The sequence below is a fragment of the Myxocyprinus asiaticus genome, chromosome 27 (genome assembly GCF_019703515.2).
Source record: "Myxocyprinus asiaticus isolate MX2 ecotype Aquarium Trade chromosome 27, UBuf_Myxa_2, whole genome shotgun sequence".
Taxonomy (NCBI): Eukaryota; Metazoa; Chordata; class Actinopteri; order Cypriniformes; family Catostomidae; genus Myxocyprinus; species Myxocyprinus asiaticus.
In genome coordinates this window covers 651,839-674,087 of record NC_059370.1, presented here as the reverse complement: position 1 = coordinate 674,087, position 22,249 = coordinate 651,839, and the positions used below count along the sequence as shown (strand labels likewise).

The 22,249-nt window shown below is 41.4% G+C and overlaps 2 protein-coding genes across 2 annotated transcripts in view; one reads left to right on the top strand and one right to left on the bottom strand.

Moving 5' to 3' along the window:
- The window catches only part of LOC127418180 (uncharacterized), a 446,156-nt gene that overhangs the window by 366,810 nt on the left and 57,097 nt on the right, over window positions 1-22,249 (top strand). The window lies entirely within an intron of this gene.
- The window catches only part of LOC127418156 (RING finger protein 148), a 43,241-nt gene that overhangs the window by 10,334 nt on the left and 10,658 nt on the right, over window positions 1-22,249 (bottom strand). Inside the window, exons 2-5 of the mRNA XM_051658579.1 lie at window positions 16,471-16,718; window positions 16,289-16,360; window positions 15,438-15,520; window positions 14,546-14,633 (exon numbers count right to left, since the gene is read on the bottom strand). Coding sequence (XP_051514539.1) covers window positions 14,546-14,633; window positions 15,438-15,520; window positions 16,289-16,360; window positions 16,471-16,718 — 491 coding nt within the window. The remainder of the gene's footprint in view (window positions 1-14,545; window positions 14,634-15,437; window positions 15,521-16,288; window positions 16,361-16,470; window positions 16,719-22,249) is intronic.

Genomic DNA, 22,249 nt, shown 5'->3' with positions numbered 1-22,249 from the left:
CAAAAATCTGGAATACATTCAGCAGGCAAAGCGACTCAAACCCCGCCAGGCACGTTGGTCCTTATTCTTCAACCGATTCAAGTTCATCTTATCCTACCGCCCCGGCTCTAAGAATCTAAAACCTGATGCTTTGTCCCGAGTATATGTAAACACTCCTCAGGAAGATTCTATTGCATCGATTATCCCCAGTTCCAAGATAATAGCTCCTATCAGGTGGGATCTGGAAAATACTGTAAAACAAGCCCAAGCCCGAGAACCTGAGCCAGGAGGGGGGCCCAACCCACTGCCTGTTTGTCCCTAAAGCTGTACGCTCCCAGATCCTCCAGTGGGGACACTCCTCTCGTCTCACTTGTCATCCTGGTACCTCTTGCACTCTTGAGTTCCTCCAAAGATGATTTTGGTGGCCAACTATCAAGGAGGATGTGACAACATTTGTAAATGCATGTCCCACGTGCAACCAAAGTAAGGTCCCTCACCGTTCTCCTCAGGGGCTATTGCATCCTCTCTCCATACCTCATAGACCTTGGTCTCATCTTTCCATGGATTTTATCACTGGACTTCCACTATCACAAGGCAACACCACTATCATGGTCATAGTTGATAGATTCTCCAAGGCCGCCCGGTTTATTCCTCTGCCCAAACTACCCACCGCTAAAGAAACTGCTGAATTGGTTATAAACCACGTCTTCCGAGTCTTTGGCATCCCACAAGACATCGTCTCTGATCGAGGACCCCAAATTTCCTCCCGATTCTGGCGGGCATTTTGTCAATCTCTGGGGGCTACAGTTAGTCTATCTTCTGGGTTCCACCCGGAGTCCAATGGGCAAACGGAGAGGCTTAACCAAGATCTTGAGACTACACTGAGGTGTATGGCAGCTAACAACCCATCCTCTTGGTCTTCCTTTATCATGTGGGCAGAATACGCTCACAATACCCTTCGCTCCTCTGCTACAGGCATGTCCCCTTTCGAGTGCCAGTTGGGATACACCCCTCCACTATTCCCTGAGCAAGAAGTGGAGGTTGCAGTTCCCTCTGCTCAACAGTTCGTTAAACGTTGCCGCCAGACATGGAAAAAAGCCCGACTCAAGCTCTTGAAGGTCTCTCAGCAGTATCAGCACCAGGCCAATCGCAGACGCAGACCTGCCCCCACTCTGCGCCCCGGCCAAAGAGTCTGGCTCTCCACTAAGAACATTCTCTTGCGGGTGGAATCCCGTAAACTTTCCCAGAGGTTCATTGGCCCCTTCAAGATTGCCAGGAAAGTAAACCCAGTTACTTATCGTTTATACTTGCCTAAGTCTTTGAAGATAAATCCCACTTTTCATGTCTCACTGTTAAAACCTGTTTTGTCTTCTCCTTTTCTTGTGACAGGTAAACCTCCCCCTTCTCGTATCATTGGTGGCCAGCCAGCTTACACAGTCCACAGAATACTGGATGCCCGTCGAGTATGTGGGTCCCGGCAGTATCTTGTGGACTGGGAAGGCTATGGCCCTGAGGAGCGCTCCTGGGTTCCTGCCAAGGACATCTTGGACCCCAAACTAATTCAAGAATTTCATGCTCGCAAGTCCAGTCATCCGGGAGGGAACGTCAGGAGCCGTTCCTAGAGGGAGGGGTCCTGTCAGGGTTTTTTGCTTTAATGTTATATTTTGGCCACTAGAGGCCCTCATTGTGTTTCATTTCAGTTTCCCGCCTTTGTATCATGTGTTATTGTTTTCACATGTGCCTCGTTCTGGGCTGTGTATTTAAGCTGATCACTTCCTTTTGTTTCTTTGCTTGGTTATTGATGTTCCTAGCCAGTTGCTGCCGTAAGTCTGCTCTAGTTCTAAGTACTAAACTTTGAATGCCTTTTGGATTGTTTTTTCCCTGTGTTTATTTTTGCTGTTTTTTGGTGTCTTTTTCCTGAGTTCTTTGGAGATTATTTTTTCCCTCCTTTTGGATCCTTTTTGGACGAAAGATCTTTCTGTTTTGTGGTTGTCAGTAAGAAATTGCTTTTTGTACCCTTTTTGCTATTTTTGTTAATAAACTCTTCTGAGTACTTTTAAGAATGCGTCTGACTATTGGGTCCATCTCCCTTCTGTGGCTCAGAGGTGGAAATTAAGACTCTTGTGTCAGAGACCCAAGTTCGAATCCCAGCTCTGACACACACATTTAAGAGTTGTTTATGTCACATGTTGTGGTAGTGAAGATGAAACAACGTGGACCTATTTTCGAGAGGCGATGGACCTATTTTCAGGCTTTAATGATGAAGATGAGACAACGTGGAGTGCCATAAACTAAATAAACAAACTATCACAAGTCTTACATAGATGAGAACTGACAAACAATAAACAAAACTGGAAGGTATTTATACACAAAGGAACTAATGAGGGGATGAAAGACAGGTTAGGATGATGAGGAACAGCTTGTAGTGATGAGGGTAGTGCACTGCGGGAGATGTAGTCTGGGAGGAAACTTCAAAATAAGAGTCTGAGGAAAACATGAGGGAGACAGAATGTGACATTACCCCCCCCTACAAGGCGACTCCTGGCACCTAAAGATGGAGGGGCAGGAGGAAACAGGTGACCAAAAGACAGGGGTAGGGGTGGGGGTGGCCACGGAGCAGGGACAGGATCAGGAGGCCTGGGAGGTGGCCACTGAGCAGGGACAGGATCAGGAGGCCTGGGAGGTGGCCATGGAGCAAGCACAGGATCAGGAGGCCACAGAGCAGGGACAGGATCAGGAGGCCTGGGAGGAGGCCACAGAGCAGGAACAGGATCAGGAGACCTGGGAGACTGAGTCATGAGAGGCGGAGCCAAGGAAGGTGGAGCCAGGGAAGGTGGAGCTGAGGAAGGAGGAGCTGTGGAAGACTCTGGGGGCGGAGCCGTGGAAGGCGGAGCCGTGGAAGACTCTGGGGGCGGAGCCGTGGAAGGTGGAGCTGTGGAAGGCTCGAGGGGCGGAACTGGGGATCCTAGTGCCCAGAGCGTAGCCGAAGGCTCGAAGGACCAGGGTGGAACTCGGGGATCAGAGGACCGAGGTGGGGATCGGAGGGAAGGAGGTCACCAGCACTCGTTCACAACACCGCAATGGGAGAAAGGTGCCATATGTTGTTCCTGGCAGGCTAGTCTGCCTTAAAGGCTCCATATGGTTAGGATTATGGTGGGGGCAGGGTAAGGGCATCTGCTGCCTGCCAGGAATAAACCATGGCACCTTTGAACAATGGCCGTGAAAACACATTATAAACAATTGATAGTAACTGAGATGTTAACATTGAACACTCTAGTATTTGGTTCTACATTTGATTTATTAAATCAGATACATTAATCAATTACATAAACATTCACACAGATTCAAAACATCTTTCTGTGAAATTAAATTCATTGACCATATACTTAATAATAAAGCCCATTGTAAAAAGGGGCCACAGTTTATGTAAGAAGTAATTATTGAGAAGAACTCATTATGTACTATGTAACATGCACAAGTTACTTAAAGAGTTTGGACACATACAGTACAACATCCTTTTACTTAAGGTAAGCTGACTAGTCATGATACTCTACCAGGCACTGTCGACCAGTGATTTAGAGTGGTGTTAGGTTCATAACTGATTTCTGGTTAAAGAACGCATATGCATCTCTGATGATGCAATTTCATGTTGACAGTAAAAGTATAATTGTTCACATTTGTGGCGGGGTGAGCAAGAGACAGACACAGTGTGGCGTCAAGCCTTGGAAGGCATTTATTGAAAATAATAATAAACAAAATGTTCATAAATAGGTAAAATAGTGTCCAGGGGGAATGGTGTTCAGAATAAAGGGGGAATCTGGCATTCTTGTGGTGAAATGGGGCTCCGTGAAGGTCGGGGGCGTGTCCGTGGAATGGCCCAGGCACTCCCCTCCTGGATTCGTGGCAGGTGGGGTGGCGGCGTCATTAGCGGCATGTCTTCCCAGGCCCACGTTAAGCCTTGTTTATACTTTCGCCTGGCTCCGCACCGCGAGCCTCCGCTGACTGCGTGCGCACCTCCCTAAACAGATGAGGCATTTATACTTGACGCGCTCGCCATTGTACTATTCTTTGAAACGAAAGGGGGTGACTCAGAGTAATCATCCTCTAAACCAACAGCAAGCAGCTGTGAGGAGTAGTAGTTTGCCGGAACAACACTCATAAACATGGCGTCTTGCGTGGAGTTCCTGAATGCTGAGGAGGAATTGTTGTGTTTGTTGTTGTTGTCTAAAAGACGAAGGAGAATAAGATGGAATGTCTGCCCATTAAATACCACTAGACACAGAGATGGCAAATACACCACTCTTGTCAGACAGATGCATGCAATGTATGAGGAAATGCACTTCAGCTATTTCCGAATGTCTGCTCACTGGTTTGACAACTCGTTGCATCGCATCAAGCCGTATCTTGAACGTGAAAGAACCCACAGGAGCCCAGTGAGTTTGCGAGAGAGGCTGGCCATCATACTTCGCGTACTTGTGTCTGGTAGTAGCCAAAAATGTGTTGCCTCAAGTTATAAATTGGGATCGACCAAATCGCTTTTCGGCAAATCACTTCTTCTTTCCCCAACGTGGCTGAAATTTCTTTCCAGGAATTCTGTGCTATCTGGCTGTCTCTATTGTCATGGATGAATCATAGAGATGCCTGAACAGACGTACTTGTTTTCGGATGCAGAGTCGTGCGCGTAGTTACAAAAAAATGCCATGTGCACTGCCACGTGAAATAAAGTCTAGCACACTCAATGTGCACGACCGGCCACTCCGCGGTGACGTCACTTTTGCCGTGCGTTCCCTCATGCTATTGCGGACGCATCGAGTATAAACCAGGCTTTAGGTGTGAGGGGAAGCAGCTCTGCCTCTAGTCTATGCCGTGATGCATGCTGTTCTACCCCGGTGACACATCTAACTTGATCGTGCAGGGGATCTGAGCAGCATGTCCGGTGACGCATCTAATTTGGTTGAACCCACCCTGCTCTGCTCCTGGGTCTGCAAGGATACCAGTGTGTGTACACATGGAGATTTGAAGCTGGCTCCCTGAGAAGAAGTGCTCTGCATTTGAAAAACAGCTGTGATGAAGCAGTATTCACATCAGGTGTGCTTCATCCACCACTGTCGAAACAAGGCTTATTAACTATGCACCTCTTTTCCCTCCAGCCCATGCTCGTTGTGAGCCTGGCCGAAGGACAGCCCTCAGAGGCGGGGTGACGGTGACTAGAGGGAGGGGCGGGTTGTTCCGCCACACATTTTAGACATTTGATTTTGAGGAGTTTATGTTGTTATGAGTAAATAATTAGTAGTAATGGTTATTTACCCATAGTTAGTTATTAGTTCTCAGTGAGGCAAATATAATTCAGTAAATATTGATTAGCTGACAGTGAACTACCACAGTCATCAGATTGATTAGTTAGTGACTGAAGTGTTAATGTAGTTCTACTCATTTGTCCTGCGTAGTTACCTATTAAGTATGAAACAGTATTCTAAACCGTCACCCAACAAACAATCTGACATCAGTACATCATTAGTGTCTGAATAAAGATGGCAGTGGAATCTTTTCTGATTAACATTTTTTATTGATTCATAAAGAAAACAAAGAAAAGCAAAACATATATATACAGAATCAACATTTAACCCCACTATTCTTGAATATGAATCTTGAATTGCATAAGGCGCACCCTTGCATCTCTAGATGCAGACTTGACATTTTTTAGAATCCTAGCCCACACTACTTCCTCCAATGCCAAGTTTAATCTTTCTCCCATAATCTCTTGACAGAAGTTAAAGCTCCGTCCCCCAGACTCTGAAATACGCTGATGCCTCATGATCTTTTCCAAAAGCAATAATCACCACTCCCAGAGTATCTGCCGCTTTAGGGGGGTGTATGGTACTCCAAAAAACAGTACAGAGCAGGTGGCACAGCTGTAAATACCTAAAGAACTGAGATCTGGGAATCCAAAAATGTTGAACCAAATTTTCTAAAGATCTCAACACTCCACTCTCATATAGATTACCGAGTGGATTAACCTCCCTCACAATCCACTCTGACCAGCAGAAAGGGGACTTATTAATACATAATTTGGGGTTCAGCCTCATGCTCAATGCAACATTTAAATAAATGTCCGAATTAAACACTCTGGACACTTTTGTCCATACCGAGTGCAAATGAAAGATAACGGGGTGTAACTTAACTTTTCCGATTAGTTTGATAGAAAGGCTTTGCAATAGCAAAATAGGAGCAAGGACTTCCTGTTCAATACAAAACCAGGGAGGGGCTCTCTCAGGTGGAAGAGACCAATGAGCCAAATGTCCGAGACCGAATGCATAATAATAAAACAAAATCTCGGGTAGGCCTAGCCCACCTTTGTCAATCAGCCTATGCAACTTACTGAAATGTAATCCTCCATTCTAAATGAAGGACTTCGCTATGCTATCAAATTGCTTGAAATAAGAGAGGGGCACATCTACAGGGAGAGATTGTAGCAGGTACTTGAATTTTGGAATAGAATTAATTTTAATAACATTAACCTTCCCAATCATAGATAAATGTAATGAAGCCCACCTCTCCACATTGCTCGAAAACCTTTTTATTAAAGGGTCAAAATTGACTCTAACTAAATCACACAAATTTGCTTGGAATAAAATGCCCAAATACTTAATGCCCTGTTTGGGCCACTGGAAGGTGCCCAGCTGAAAACCCGGTACTGGGCAGTACGCTGTCAGAGCCAAAGCTTCGGATTTAGACTAACTGATTCTGTATGCTGAGAATTTAGAAAAATAATTAATAATTATGTGGAGGCAAAGTATAGATCTAGTAGGGTCAGAGACGAATAATAAAATATCATCTGTGTAAAGCAAAGATTTATGCGCCACACCTCCCGCCACCACCCCTGGAAAATCATCCTCTTTTCTTATCGCAGCTGCTTATGGTTCCAGGGCAAGACAGAACAATAATGAGGAAAGAGGGCAACTCTGCCGGGTGCCCCTATCCAGAGTAAAATAATCTGAAATTAATCCATTTGTTTGTACTGCCGTTACCGGGTGTCTATAAAGTAACTTAATCCATCCAATAAAAGTATTCCAAAATCTTAAAAAGATAATCCCATTCTACCATATCAAACGCCGTTTCAGCATCAAGTGAGATGGCAGCGACCGGGGTATGATCATTCACCACTGACCACATGATATTGATGAAATGTCTAATGTTATCAGAAGAGCTATGGCCCCGAATAAACCCCACCTGATCAATATGTATAATAGATGTCATAAATTAATCCGTTAGCCAAAATTTTTGACTATATTTTAACGTCTAGCACTCACTTGGATCTTTGTCCTTTTTAAAGAATCAGACTGATCCGGGCTTGTGTCATGGTTGGCAGAAGCTTTACATTCTTTAATGATTCCATATAAACTTCTAGCAAAAGTGGAGCCAGTTCTGTAGCATAAGATCTAAAAAATTCAGCGGCAAAACCATCTGGCCCCAGAGTCTTGCCTGTAGGCAAGGCCTTAATTACCTTGCCAAGAGAATTTTTTTTGCTTAGTCATCAGTTTAGGAAGTTCTAATGGTTCCACAAATTTTCTAATATCTTCATCAGTAGACGAAGATGTGGAACTATAGAGATCAAGATAGAATTCTTTAAAAGCATTATTAATATCAATGGCCGAGGTAAATATTTCACCACCAGCAAATTTCACTGAGGGAATGGTAGAAAAAGACTCTCTCTATTTTATATATCTAGCCAAAAGCTTCCCTGCTTTGTCCCCTGACAGACTATGACTGTCTTGCCCTGAATAGCCAAAACTCCACCGTGAAAAAATAGTATTATATCTGTATTTCAATCGGGCCAATTCTCTGAGGCCATTAGACGACAATCGGCGCTTCAGCTCTGCCTCTGCACTTTTAATATTCCCTTCCAATTCCACGAGTTCTTGTGCTTTGGATTTTTTTGGTGAATGAGGCATACTGTATGATCCGGCCCCTAAGAACTGCCTCCCAAGCCACGCCACAGAGGATACTCAGGACCAGTTGGTCTCCATATATACATTGATTTCAGCCTTTAGCATTTGTTGGAATTCAGGATTTTGCAAAAGGGATATATTAAAGCGCCAACTATATGATTTCTTTTTCTCTGTATGTGGCAACATCTCTAAACACACCAGGGCATAATCTGAGACTTAACTGTTTCCAATTGAGCAATCAACAACAGATGACATTTTTTTTTTCTAGAATTAACCTTATGGACTGATGAAAAAATTTTATAGTCCCTATCAGATGGGTTCAGAAGTCTCCAAATATCTGTAAGACCAAGATTTTTACACATCCTGTCCAAAATAAGACTTTTCATAAATTTACTCTAGAATAGATTTCTTTTTTTTAATATGACTTGAAAGATGGCGGCGTGTAATATATTGGCTGGCCGTCACTCTCCCTCTGTACTTTTTGTGTTGTTTTTATTAATATTGTCTTTGTGTTTTTTGTGTGCCCTACTCATGCTAAATGGATTTACAATCGGCAAACTTTGCTGCATACATTCAGTGATGGCAGACCTTACCTGTAGTTGCAAGTTGTCACTCCTATGATGTGTGGATTGCACAGAAGGAGATGTAGGAGGAAGTGGCCTTGAGTTCAAGGAAGTTCATTTTTAATTAATTTTATTTATTTATCACACATTTGCACATATACAGTGAAATTCTTTTTTTTTTTTTCCACATATCCCAGCCAAGCTGGGGTCAGAGTGCAGGGTCAGCCATGTTATGGCACTCCTGGAGCAGATAGGGTCAAGGGCCTTGCTCAAGGGCATCTTGGCAGTGCTGGGGCTTGAACCCCCAACCTTCTGATCAGTAACTCACAGCCTTAACTGCTGAGCCACACTGCCCAGGAAGTACCTGTTTACATAAACTACTCTGGATTACGCTGAGGCGTCGACGACATGGAGTTTGAAATATTCTTGTTTGCGTCCAGTCTTCCCGGCTCAGAGGATTCCGAGGTCGCGGATGGTGGCCGAACGGATCAAGGTTTCACTAGGTGCAAATCCAAGTAATCTGTGTTATCTCAAGTCGGTTGAAGTTCAGAATGAATTATCCATAGTTTTAATGGAGTCTGGTACTTTTAAGATGGCATTGGCTAGATCTATTTTAAACAAAACATTTATTTTAAATGATTTTGTTCATCATGAACTGGACTTTCTATTTGTGTCTGAAACCTGGCTTAATATCGGTGAGCTGAGCCCCCTTATTAAACTTTCTCCACCGGGGTGCTCATTTTTTAGCACTCCACGAAGGGTTGGTCAAGGAGGTGGGCTTGTTTGTGTTTATAAAAATCACTTTAAATGTAATTTACTATCAATTGAGAGTTATGAAATCTTTGAAGCACAAGCAATGATGCTTGATGCACGGAGTCCAGTTTTGTGTGCAGTGATATATAGACCGCCGAAATACAACAAAGACTTTTTTCAAAGACTGTTTTCAAAATTTTGTCATATATTGTGCCAATGTGTGACAATATTCTAATTCTGGGTAATTTTAATATTCATGTATGTTGCCTGACTAAGCCTTTAGTTTCTGACTTTTTGGATTTGGTGGACTCTTTTCATCTTATTCAGGTTGTTACAGGACCCACCCATGAGCAGAGTCATAGGTTGGACTTGGTTTTATTGTCAGGACTTCCTATTCATGATGCTGATATTTCTAATGACTGTTAATCAGATCATATGCCTGTTATTTTTAATTTGATTGTGCCATGTAAACCCTCCACCCTTCAGCCTGTTCTGTCATGCTCTCGTCTTATAAACTCATCAACAGCTGTGAATTTTTTGGAGATGTATATATTGTCCCCATCGATCAGCTTTATCGAGTCCCCACCTCCTTATGTGGGCCCTGAGGAGCTGGTGACTCGGTTCAACTCTGTGTGTATGGATATTCTTGACTCTGTTGCTCCATACAGAGTCAAGAAATTAAATGTAACTCCAGAGCCTTAGCTTAATAATTATATCTGTGCCCTCAGGCAGGAAAGTAGGAAAGCAGAGCGGAAATAGAGGAAAGACAGATTTTATGTCTCTCTCCAAATTTTAAGGGAGAGTTTGAGAAAATATCAGATGGCTGTGAAGACTGCAAAAGCAAGTTATTTTTCTAGGATCATAGAGCAAGACCAAAACTCTCGTAGGATATTGTTTTAAACTATAAATAGAATATTTAACCCAGCTGGAGGGCTTGGTTTTAACCCCTCTGTAGGCACATGTGAAATGTTCTTAAACTATTTTGTTAACAAAGTAACTATGATTTGAGCTAATTTTTCCATACAAGTTGTTGATGCAGCGGAGACATCCGCTTGTGTTAGCACATTTGATCGATTTGAGGATGTATCAGTGTCAACAGTTAAAGACACCATTATGCACATGAGGCCATCCTTGTGCAGTCATGATGTCGTTTCGCTACGACTTCTCAAGAAGATGGTAAATGATTTTTGCCCCAGCATTACTGCCATTATTAATAGTAGCCTCCGGAAAGGAGATGTTCCTCAGTATTTTAAGTATGCATTGATTCAACCGCTTCTTAAGAAGCCAAGTTTAGATCCGGTGGAGCTGAAGATTCATCAGCCTGTTTCTAAGCTACCTTGGCTGTCAACAATTCTTGAGAAAGTAGTTCTATTGCAGTTAACCCCATTTTTGGAGAAGAATAACATCTTGGAAAAATTTCAGTCAGGTTTTAGGATGGGTTATAGCATAGAGTCTGCTCTTTTAAGAGTTGTAAATGACCTGCTTATAATTAAGGATTCAGGCGATTATGCTGCTTTAATTTTACTTGATCTGAATGCAGCATTTGATACTATAGATCATGCGTGTCTCATTGAGCGGTTATCTAAAATAGTGGGGATCAGTGGGATTGCTCTTCAATGGTTCTCCTTTTATCTTGCAGATAGAGCGTTCTCAGTAAAGATTGGCAACTTTTCGTCATCCTTTGTGCCTGTTACTTGTGGGGTTCCACAGGGGTCTGTTTCAGGGCCTATGTTGTTTTCTTTGTATATGCTTCCTTTGGGCATGATTAAAATATGATATCATATCATTTTTATGCTGAATATACTCCAATTTATCTGTCCTTGAAATCTGGTGACTGTGTTTTTAATTCTTTATTAGCATGCTTGGAAGAGGTTAAAAATTGGATGGCTCACAATCTACTCCAATTAAATACAGGGAAGACGGAGATAATGATTTTTGGGCCAGCCGATGGAGCACTGAACATTGCTTCAAATCTGGGTCCGTGGACAGCCCATCTTCAGAGTCAAGTTAGAAATTTGGGGGTTGTCCTTGATCCGGATCTTAAACTAGATAAGCAGATAAATGCTGTGGTTAAGAGCTGCTTTTTCCAAATCAGAGCAATTGCTAAGCTTAAGCACATTGTTTCAGCCAATGATTTGGAGAAAGTGATTCATGCCTTTATTTCATCACGTTTAGATTACTGCAATGTACTTTACATCTGGTCCTGTCAGGCCTCGATTTCGAGACCGCAGCTAATTCAAAACGCAGCAGCAAGACTGCTTGCTGGGGCAAAGAAAAGGGATCACATCTCGGCAATTCTGGCTTCGCTTTGCTGGCTGCCGGTTGAATTTAGGATAAAATATAAGGTATTACACTGTATGTGTTTAAAGCAGTCCATGAAATGGCCCCCGCTTATGTGTCTGACCTCATTTCTTTAAGCGGCCACAGAGAACACTAAGATCAGCTAACAAATTATTACTCTCGGTGCCCCGATCTCATTTGAAATCAAAAGGTGATCATACCTTTTCAATTGCAGGGCCTAGATTATGGAACAAACTGCTGCTTGAAATTAGAGCTGCTCCTAGCATTTCTACTTTTAAAGTTCATGTAAAAATGTATTTGTATTCCTTGGCCTTTGAGTAGAGGCATTGATGTATTGTTTGAGGTTTTAATGTGGACAGTAATTTGTGTTTTTATGTTTTCTGGCTTTTATGAATGTACAGCACTTTGAGCTACAATGCAGTAGGAAAGTGCTTTATAAATAAATGAAATGAATGAATGAATGAATTTCTGCTAAAACAGTAATGACTCTTCCTAATTTATCTTTAATCTGTTTGAGACATTTGTATTGTAGATGTTTACTTATCAGTATAATGACTCCCCTGCTCTTACTTGAGCCAGCAATAAAGAAAACCTGTCCACCCCATATCTTCCCAAATTTTTCAGCTTCCTGCGGGGAAAGATGTGTGTCTTGAAGAAACACTATATCATATTTCTTACACTTAAGAAGAGAAATAACCTTCCTTCTTTTTATGGGGTGCCCCAACCCATTCACATTCCACATAGATAGAGACAATCCACTCATATTAACATTTGACATTTTGACATATGAGAAAAAATAGATTGTGTGTCAAAAACAAAATTATAAAGACCACATTTCAACATTAGAGCAACAATCAAACCCCGAATTTCCCCCAGAACCAAACAAACAGAAAAAAGACTAATGTGTGCAATAACCCCGTGCACAAAAGCAGCAACTGTCCATCTATTCCTCTAAACTCAAACAGTCCATGTATGCCTACGAGAGCCCCCGCGACACTTTTGCCGTTGGAATGCTCAAGTCCGGTGTTTCTATACAGAATTTACACAAAAGAAGATAATCTATAAAACAAACTCCAGCCAATATGCAGAATAAACACAAAGAACATGTAGATTCATGCATGTAACTGTCCCGAAGGTGTGTTCCTCCACAAAACATACTCCAGCCACTAGGCGGAACCAGCACAAATAATAATAATAATAATAATAATTAATAATTTAAAAAGCTGCTCATTTTCCTCGGACAGTCAAACGAATGTTTAGTGAGCCGGCCCATTCAACTGCTACATGAGTGCAACAAATTACCTAATCACCCCAGTGTCTTGCAAGAAATACTCCACAAAACAAACTCCAGCCAATAGGAGGCATAAGCACAAAGAACATGCAGATTCATCCACAACACTGTCCTGAAGGAGTGTTACTACACAAAACAAACTCCATCCGCTAGGTGGAACCAGCACAAAAAGACACAAAAAAAAGGCGCTCAGTTCCTCAAACATTCAAGTGAATGTTCAGTGAGTCGGTCCGCTCGGCTGCAATGTGATTACCACAAAATAACTTACTCACTCTATTGACTTTATGAAGGACAACGTGGGCATGTGAACGTTTTACGGCCATCCTTAGCATTTATTCTCAATTTGGCCGGGAACATCATTGCAAAAATGACCTTCTGTTGATGTAAGAGTTTCTTGCATTCCTTGAATCGATCACGTTTCTCTTTTGTCATATTCGCAAAGTCTGGGAACAAGAAAATGCTGTGGTTCTTCCAAGAAAGCCTTCCTTTACTCCTCGCCTCGCATAACACAAGATCTTTATCGGATGATCTTAGAAATTTGGCCAGAATTGATCGGGGCCTGTCTCCCTCAGCGGATCGCCGAGCCGGAACCCTGTGAGCTTACTCGATTTCCAGCTTATGGCCTGTTATATCGAGCTGACTCGGAAAGAGCCTGTCCAGGAAATCCACCATATTCTAACCCTCTGCTCTCTCAGGAATTCCAACAGTACGGACGTTATTCCACTTACTACGATTCTCCATATCCTCCGGTTTCTCCCAGATGCGCTCCAAATCCATCTTGGTCGCTAGCGGATTAGCAGACAATTCCCTCTCCGATGACTCAGATAATCAATCCGTTTCTCGACATCCCCCACTCTTGTAACCATCTCAGTGAATTTCATCTCCATGGCAGTGATCGATCGACGTATTACAACAAGATCCTCCAAGTCAGCAACAACCTTCGTCAGCACTGCCGACATGTTCAACAATTCTCACCGAATTTCCCTCTCTTCTCTGGCCAAATCGGCTCCCTGGCCCGCGGCCTTGTCAGGGGCATCAGCTTGAGCACGTAAGTGTCTTTTAATGTCTCCAGAGCCCGAGGATTTTGAATTCTTTGACATATTACCTAGAACAGTTATGGAACAGGGTGTATTGAATCTCACCGGTTTATGACATTAATAGTGTTAAAACTAGCAAAGTGTGCAGAACTCGCCGTTCATGTGTCCGAACCTCGCATGGCATCACGTGACTCCCCGATGGCAGTGGAATCTTAAAAATACAGCCTGACTTAAAGAGTTTGAAAAATGTAAAACAAAGAAAAGTTATGACATACAATTAAGAAGAACTTAAGAAATTCAACATTTAGAAGAAATGTCCTTATCAGATAAACACCATCGATGATGTTACTCTTTTGTACAGATGGTCAGATTGAAGTCTGATGCTCTTTGGAAAATTCTCAGTGCTCATCAGGTTTTGTTCATGTCGTCTCCGGTGCATGCTGTCTTGTCATTCAAATATCAAACACTAAGACATTCTCAAATGTTCATTTTTGGATTAAACGTTTCGCTCAGATTTTTATGCCGATAATATAATTGTCAATGAAAGTGTTTGTTATAAATTAGAAAATTCTAAATAGGAGAATTTTCTCTAGTGATGTCAGGCTTTTGGACCCCGCTGTGTCTCTTTCCTGAAATCACCACAGAGACATAAGTGAATGTGGACAAGCTGACCTTAGATTTGAGGATGTTGTATTTACAGATGGGGCAGGTCGGGTGTTCCAGAAGCCATGGCTCAATACACTTCTTATGGTAGAGATGCCTGAAAAAAAAAATAATAATATACAAAATATTTTCCTACAATTGGAAAATGCAAATGTTAAGTTAAAATACGTATATTGCAGCTGTACTTAAAGCTGGTCTTAGTCAATAATGGGGTTATAAAAAAATAAATAAAAATAAATAAACAGATCTCAAAATATTGTATTATTATTAATAAAATACACTGGCTCTTAAAACTATTTATACACTGAAGTCACACTTAAAATGTCTGAATGTGATTGTGTTAGATAAAATATCAAAGCAAGTGTGATCTGTGTATCTCAAGTGCTGCTGGATGTTTTTTCAGAACTAACGTTCACTTTTCTGAGTGAATCTTGCTCAATGTCTTTTTAATGAACTGGTGTTGTGGTGATTTTTAGTGGATGTATGAAGTTCACACAGGTGTCCCAGAAGAGGAACCAGGTGGAGTTCAACATACTCACTATCAACACATTGACAAACACAAGCTGGCTTCATTTTACACACTAAAGCTATTGTTTTAACATTTGTATCATTTCAAATCTAGCACATTTCTTTTGTGTGCTTGCTTGTGTTATCTTCCTTTAAAATAAATGTCACTTGCTGTTTGCAGATATTTTTAAGTGTGACTTAAGAGTCCGGATACTGCATGTTTTTATAGTTTAAACACCACTGCTTTGCTCATTTTCTTTTATCCACAGGTATGCCACATTCATTGACCGAGCGTAACTTCATATCTTTTATTATATCTTATAAAAGAGAGAACACAGACACACACACACACACACACACACACTTCATCCTGTCATGTTTCAGGTGACTGTACCTGCAGGGCAGCACTGTGACCTTTTCATTGTGTTGGAATGAGTCAGTACATACAGCACAGCTCGTGTCCTCTGAGTCCACTTCCTGCAAACACACGATGCTTTTCATTGCACCACTTTTGACCAAACTTCTTCAAGCTATGTTTATATACAGTATATTTGGTAAGCCATAACACAACAAGTTAGAATTAAAATGGTCAAATCTTAACCATTATAGTTATAACACTTATTAAATAATAAAAAAAGATTGAATTAAATGAATTGCATTATTACATGTAATATATTTCATTACATTATGTATTAATCAAACTGTCCCTCTATTACACTGTCAGGATATGTGCTCTTGTCACTTCACATTTCTATCATAACAGATATAAACTTTTTTGTGAGACCTCTTAAATGCTTAGCATGATGGTAGTAACAGCAGTATTGAGGACAGCCGTTCTTTGTTATTAAAAATAGATCAAATACAATTTTACCCATAAATAACAAATTAACTGAAAAAGTTATTAGGAAAAAGTTCAACATTCTCCTGATTGTAACACTTTATATACATTTAAACCCAGTAAGTGCAAACCCAATAAGAACACTTTTTAAAAATGTTGGAAAAAGTATTTAAAAATATATAATTTTATTTAAAGCTATTATATTCCATCCTTTAAAGCTATAACGACTTTTCTTTTAAAAGCATCTGTTTGTTTGTTTGTTTGTTTGTTTTTTCAAACTCATCCCACACAACTGAAGAATTGCTCTTTAATTGTGCAATGCTTTACATTAAATTTAACTGAAATTCTTTCTTCAGTTCTCTAACTGACAGTAGTCATGTATCTATGATTTAGCAAAGGCACAATACCGGGTCACCTCTCCGCAAAGTCCGAACTTCTAACTGTGCTATTGCACTTTCAGCCACTCGTTTCATCTCTCTCTGCAAAAGTGAATAATAGAACAGGGTTAGCATGTGACATTTTGTTAACAGAAAGTGTGGATTGATTTTGACTCATACATTGTGCTTGACTAACTGCCTGAATACTTTACCAGCTGCATTCGAAGTTGTTGGTTTCTGTACATTCGTTTAATAAACAGGAAAGCGAAATAGAACAGGGTGATCGCTGTAATTCCGATGAAGGCAAAAGACAGCGCGTATGCCCATGTAGCGCCAGACCACAGGCCGTAAGGATTGGCTACTGTTATTTTCATATACACATATGTGCCACTCTTGATCAGGTTGGTGATTTCTGTGCCCTGAATGTTGCCAATCATGATGGCAACTACACCATCAGCATCTGCAGAAATAAAATACATGAACCATGACTGGATGACTTTACAAAACCATGTTTAAGATCAACAGCACATATCAATAGAGAGTGATGCAAAGTTTCAAAAGGGCATGTTTTTCTCAAACCTTAAATAGTAAAGTGTCAGGCCACTTTAATATTTACAACAGAACCTCTTTCTGTACAGTGATTTTAACTAATTAAGTATAAGAACATGAAGGGAGAACGTCACAAAAATTCTATTTCATACATTAGAAATGTTTCTGAAATAAACTGGATTTGTACTTTTTCTGTGGCACATGCCCATGCAAACCTCACCACCACATTGGCCATGTCCAACATGACACACTATACACTATGCAGTCGGCCATGTAGTGTATGAATTTTAAAGTGTAGTTTCATCTTTAACGGGACACTAAGGGTTTACAACTCGGAGGCACTCGCTGTTTTTCAGCTGACAGAAGTGTCATTTTAAACACACCCAATGTATTGCTGTTAGCTTTAGCACATTAGCCAAACACAGTTCAACAAGTTATGTACATATTCACATAGTGTTCAGCATTCAACTCACATTTGTAAGGTACTGTGTTCACAGAAGTTTCACTAGTAGCCACATTCACCATTAATTACCATTGTTTTGTGTCTGAAGTGTCCAGCATTACACCCTGGTTTATCGGCTAAAAATGTAATCATTCGAATCTTGTAGTACACTTATTTTTGTTGCATTTTCAGTGTGAACACAATACTCGCACTACAAAATGGCACAGAATAGTGCAGAAGTGTTTGATTTGGGACCAATTAATGTTTGGGGGTTCAGGGTGCTTGCAGTGCAGATGCTAATTTGTTTTGAGTAGCTAGTTGTTTACTTCAAGTCAGTGGGATTGTTTCCATAGGTAAGTGTGATCTCTTATTAAAGCAGCAGCACATCTCTCCTCAACAAGACAAATAATTTGAGGAATCATTCATGTCTGGAGCTCAAACACTGCTATACTTAGTGTTAGTAATTTTGAACAAACCCTAAACCCCTAAGTATGAGCGATAGCAGTAGCGATGCTGAGCAAACACCACTAATACATGATGAGGTTGTGATTTTTTTTAGTTAAGTCATGAATAGTTTGTAATACTCATAGGTGAATTACGGACCGGCCAATAGGGCCAGTACCTAGGGTCCCCGGAGGGCCCATCATCTTTGAAACCAAATGTTTGTACATGCTTAAATATGTGGGCCCCACAGCTTATACAAGGTCCCCTCAACAGGGCACTGTGACTATGAGGGCCCCCAGCCCTCTTATAGGACACTTTCTGTTTCTAATAAATTTTTTTGAGCCACTCTTTAATCCTGTAATGCCGCCTGGTGAAAGTTTCCATGCTCTTCTGGAAGTAGAAGAATAATTTCCAAAACAACTACCTTCATATTTTGATGCACTCATCTTTTTTAGATGAAATCTTTGCTGATTTTGATAAAGTAAAATTAACAATAAAGTTTATATTGTTAGTGATATTTCAGAAGTAGTATTTATTGAATTCAAGCAACATGTGCTTATTATTTTATAGAAATATAGGTTTAAACAGATTTAAAAATATAATTTTTGGACTTTTATTTCATATTTATATGGCTTTATATGGTTCAGCTTTAGTCGTTGTATAAATGGGCTGTTGAACAAAAATGTTTATTATACTATTCATTGTTATAACTGCATGTTTGCCGTACATTACAAAAAATAACTTGGCTTAGGTGGTTGGGAAAAAGAAAATATTGATATTTTACTTTGTGTGGTTCAAAACTACTGATTAAACTAGATATGTAAAATTTGCTGAAACAAACTATAATGTTGGTCTGACAAAACCTTGTCTGAAAGTTTAAAATAGTTTTAAATGCTTGAAGATAGAAATGTTTACAGGTTGGAGAGTCGCATGACGCCATGCGAGGTTCGGACGTGTGAACGGTGAGCTCTGTGCACTTTGCTAGTTTTAATACTTTTCATGTCATAAACCGGTGAAATTTGATACACACTGATCCTTAACTGTTCTAGGAAGACAATATAATAATATAATAATCCTCGGGCTCTGGAGACATTAAAAGACACTTACGTGCTCAAGCTGACGCCCCCCCTGGAGGCCTCGGAACAGGGAGTCAATTTGGCCGGAGAACTGAAAGATATTCGGCATGAATTGCTGAACGTATCGGCAGTGCATGGCGAATGTCATTGCTGATTTGGAGGATCTTGCTGTAATACGTCAATCGATCATTGCCATGGAGACGAAATTCTGCTCGATGTGTCTGCTCGACATAACAGGCCATAAGCTTGAAATTGAGCAAGCTGACAGGGTTCCGGCTTGGAGATCCACGGAGGGAGACAGGCCCCGATCAATTCTGGCCAAATTTCTGAGATCATCCGATAAAGATCTCATGTTACGCGAGGTGAGGATTAAAGGAAGACTTTCTTGGAAGAACCACAGCATTTTCTTGTTCCCAGACTTTGCGAATTAAACAAGAGAGAAACGTGATCAATTCAAGGAATGCAAGAAACTCTTACATCAACGGAAGGTCGCTTTTGCATTGATGTTCCTGGCCAAATTGAGAATAGATGCTAAGGATGGCCGTAAAACATTTACATGCCCACAACAAGCATTGTCTTCATAAAGTCAATGGAGTAAGTCATTTGATGTCGAGTGGACTGACTCACTGAACATTCACTTGACCATCCGAGGAAGATGAACGCCTTTTTTGTTTCTTTTTGTGCTGGTTCTGCCTAGCAGCTGGAGTTGTTTTGTGTAGCAGCACTCCTTCGGGACAGTGTTGTGGATGAATCTACACGTTATTTGTGCTTACGTCTCCTATTGGTTGGAGTTTGTTTTGTGGAGTATTTCTTGCAGGACATTGGAGTGATGGGTCATCTGTTGCATTCATGTAGCAGTTGAATGGCCAGCTCACTGAACATTCTTTTGAATGTCCAAGGAAACTGAACAGCCCTTTTTTAAATTCTTTAATTTTAATTTTTTTTTATATATATAGAGGCTGGAGTTTGTTTTGTGGAGGAACACACCTTCGGGACAGTTATGTGGATGAATCTACACATTCTTTGTGTTTATCCCACCTATTGGCTGGAGTTTGTTTTATAGATTATCTTCTGTTGTGTAATTCTATTTTACAAATTTTGTATAGACACACCGGACTTGCGTAATCTAATGGCAAAGTTGTCGTGGAGGCTCTCATAGGCATACATGGACTGTTTGAGTTTAGAGGGATGGATGCTGGGGGAGGCTCAGGGGTTTGATTGTTGAACTAATATGGAATGTGGTCTTTATAATTTTATTTTTGACACACAATCTATTTTTTCTAATATGTCACAATGTCAAATGTTAGTATGAGTGGACTGTCTCTCTCTCTCCACATGGAATGTGAATGGGTTGGGAGACCCCATAAAAAGAAGGAACGTTATTTTTTTTCAAATCAAATCACATTTATTGTCACACAGCCATATACACAAGTGCAATGGTGTGTGAAATTCTTGGGTGCAGTTCCGATCAATATAGCAGTTGTGACGGTGATGAGACATATACCAATTTACAATAACATCAAATTAATACAACACAATTTAAAGTCTAATATACACATAATTACACACAACACAATATACAAATAATAACATACACTGTACAGTATACAATACACACAATGTAGATACACATTATTCAATAAAAAAAGTATATATAGAATATATATAATGTACAGTAGGTTGTATTGTACTGTATTGACATTCAGGCTGTCGGTTGATAGTAAGTTGTTAAAAGAGAATATATATAATAATAATATAATTTATGACAGTCCGGTGTGAGATATAAGAGTAAGAGTAATAAAGTGCAGTGCTGATGTATTTTGATCGTGGGAGATCAAGAGTTCAAAAGTCTGATTGCTTGGGGGAAGAAGCTATCATGGAGTTGGCTGGTGCGGGTCCTGATGCTGCGATATCGCCTGCCTGATGGTAGCAGTGAGAACAGCCCATGGCTCGGGTGGCTGGAGTCTCTGATGATCCTCCGTGCTTTTTTCACACACCGCCTTGTATATATTTCCTGGAGGGAGGGAAGCTCACCTCCGATGATGTGTCTGGCAGTTTGTACCACCCTTTGCAGTGCTTTGCGGTTGTGGGCTGTGCTATTGCCATACCAGGCGGAGATGCAGCCAGTCAGGATGCTCTCTACAGTGCAGGTGTAGAACCGTGTGAGGATGTGGCGGTTCATTCCAAACTTCCTCAGCCGTCTCAGGAAGAAGAGGAGCTGATGAGCCTTCTTCACAACGACTTCAGTGTGGATGGACCATGTGAGTTCCTCAGTGATGTGGACACCCAGGAACTTGAAGCTGCTGACTCTCTCCACTGGTGCTCCATTGATGGTGATGGGACTGTGTTCTCTGTCTTTTCTTCTGAAGTCCACCACAAGCTCCTTTGTCTTACTGATGTTGAGGGAGAGGTTGTGCTCCTGACACCAGTGTGTCAGAGTGTGCACCTCCTCTCTGTAGGCTGTTTCATCATTGTCAGTGATCAGACCTACCACCGTCATGTCATCAGCAAACTTAATGATGGCATTGGAGCTATGTGTTGCCACACAGTCATTTGTGTACAAGGAATACAAGAGTGGGCTGAGAACACAGCCCTGTGGGGCTCCAGTGTTGAGGGTCAGTGATGAGGAGGTGTTGCTGCCTATTCTAACCACCTGGCGTCTGCTTGACAGGAAGTCCAGGATCCAGCTGCACAGCGAGCTGTTTAAGCCCAGAGCCCGGAATTTCTCATCTAGCTTGGAGGGCACTATGGTGTTGAATGCTGAGCTGTAGTCTACAAACAACATTCTCACATAAGTGTTCTTTTTTCCAGGTGGGAGAGAGCAGTGTGTATTGTAGATGCAATGGCATCATCAGTGGAGCGGTTGTTGCAGTAAGCAAACTGCAATGGGTCAAGAGTGAGAGGCAGCACAGAGCAGATGTAATCTCTGATTAGTCTCTCAAAGCATTTGCTGATGATGGGGGTCAGAGCAACAGGACGTCAGTCATTTAAGCAAGTGATTTTGGATTGCTTTGGAACAGGCACAATGGGGGATGTTTTAAAGCATGTGGGGACTACAGACAAAGAGAGGGAAAGGTTGAAAATGTCCGTAAAAACACCAGCCAGCTGGTTCGCGCACGCTCTGATGACGCGGCACGGAATGCCGTCTGGGCCCGCGGCTTTGTGGATATTCACCCATCGGAAGGATCGGGTTACATCAGCTACAGAGACGGAGAGTGAACTAACCTCTGTAGCTTCGGCCATGAGAGCTCTCTCTGCGAGGGTGGTGTTATTTCCCTTAAAACGAGCATAAAAAGTATTTAGCTCATCCGGGAGAGAGGCAGCGGTGTTCATGGCAGAGTTTTTATTCCCTTTTAAAGTCCGTGATGATATTAATTCCCTGCCACATGCTTCTAGATTTGGTGGTGTTAAACTGTCCTTCAATCTTGTTCCTGTACTGGCGTTTTGCTGTTCTGATAGTTTTTCGGAGGGCATAACTGG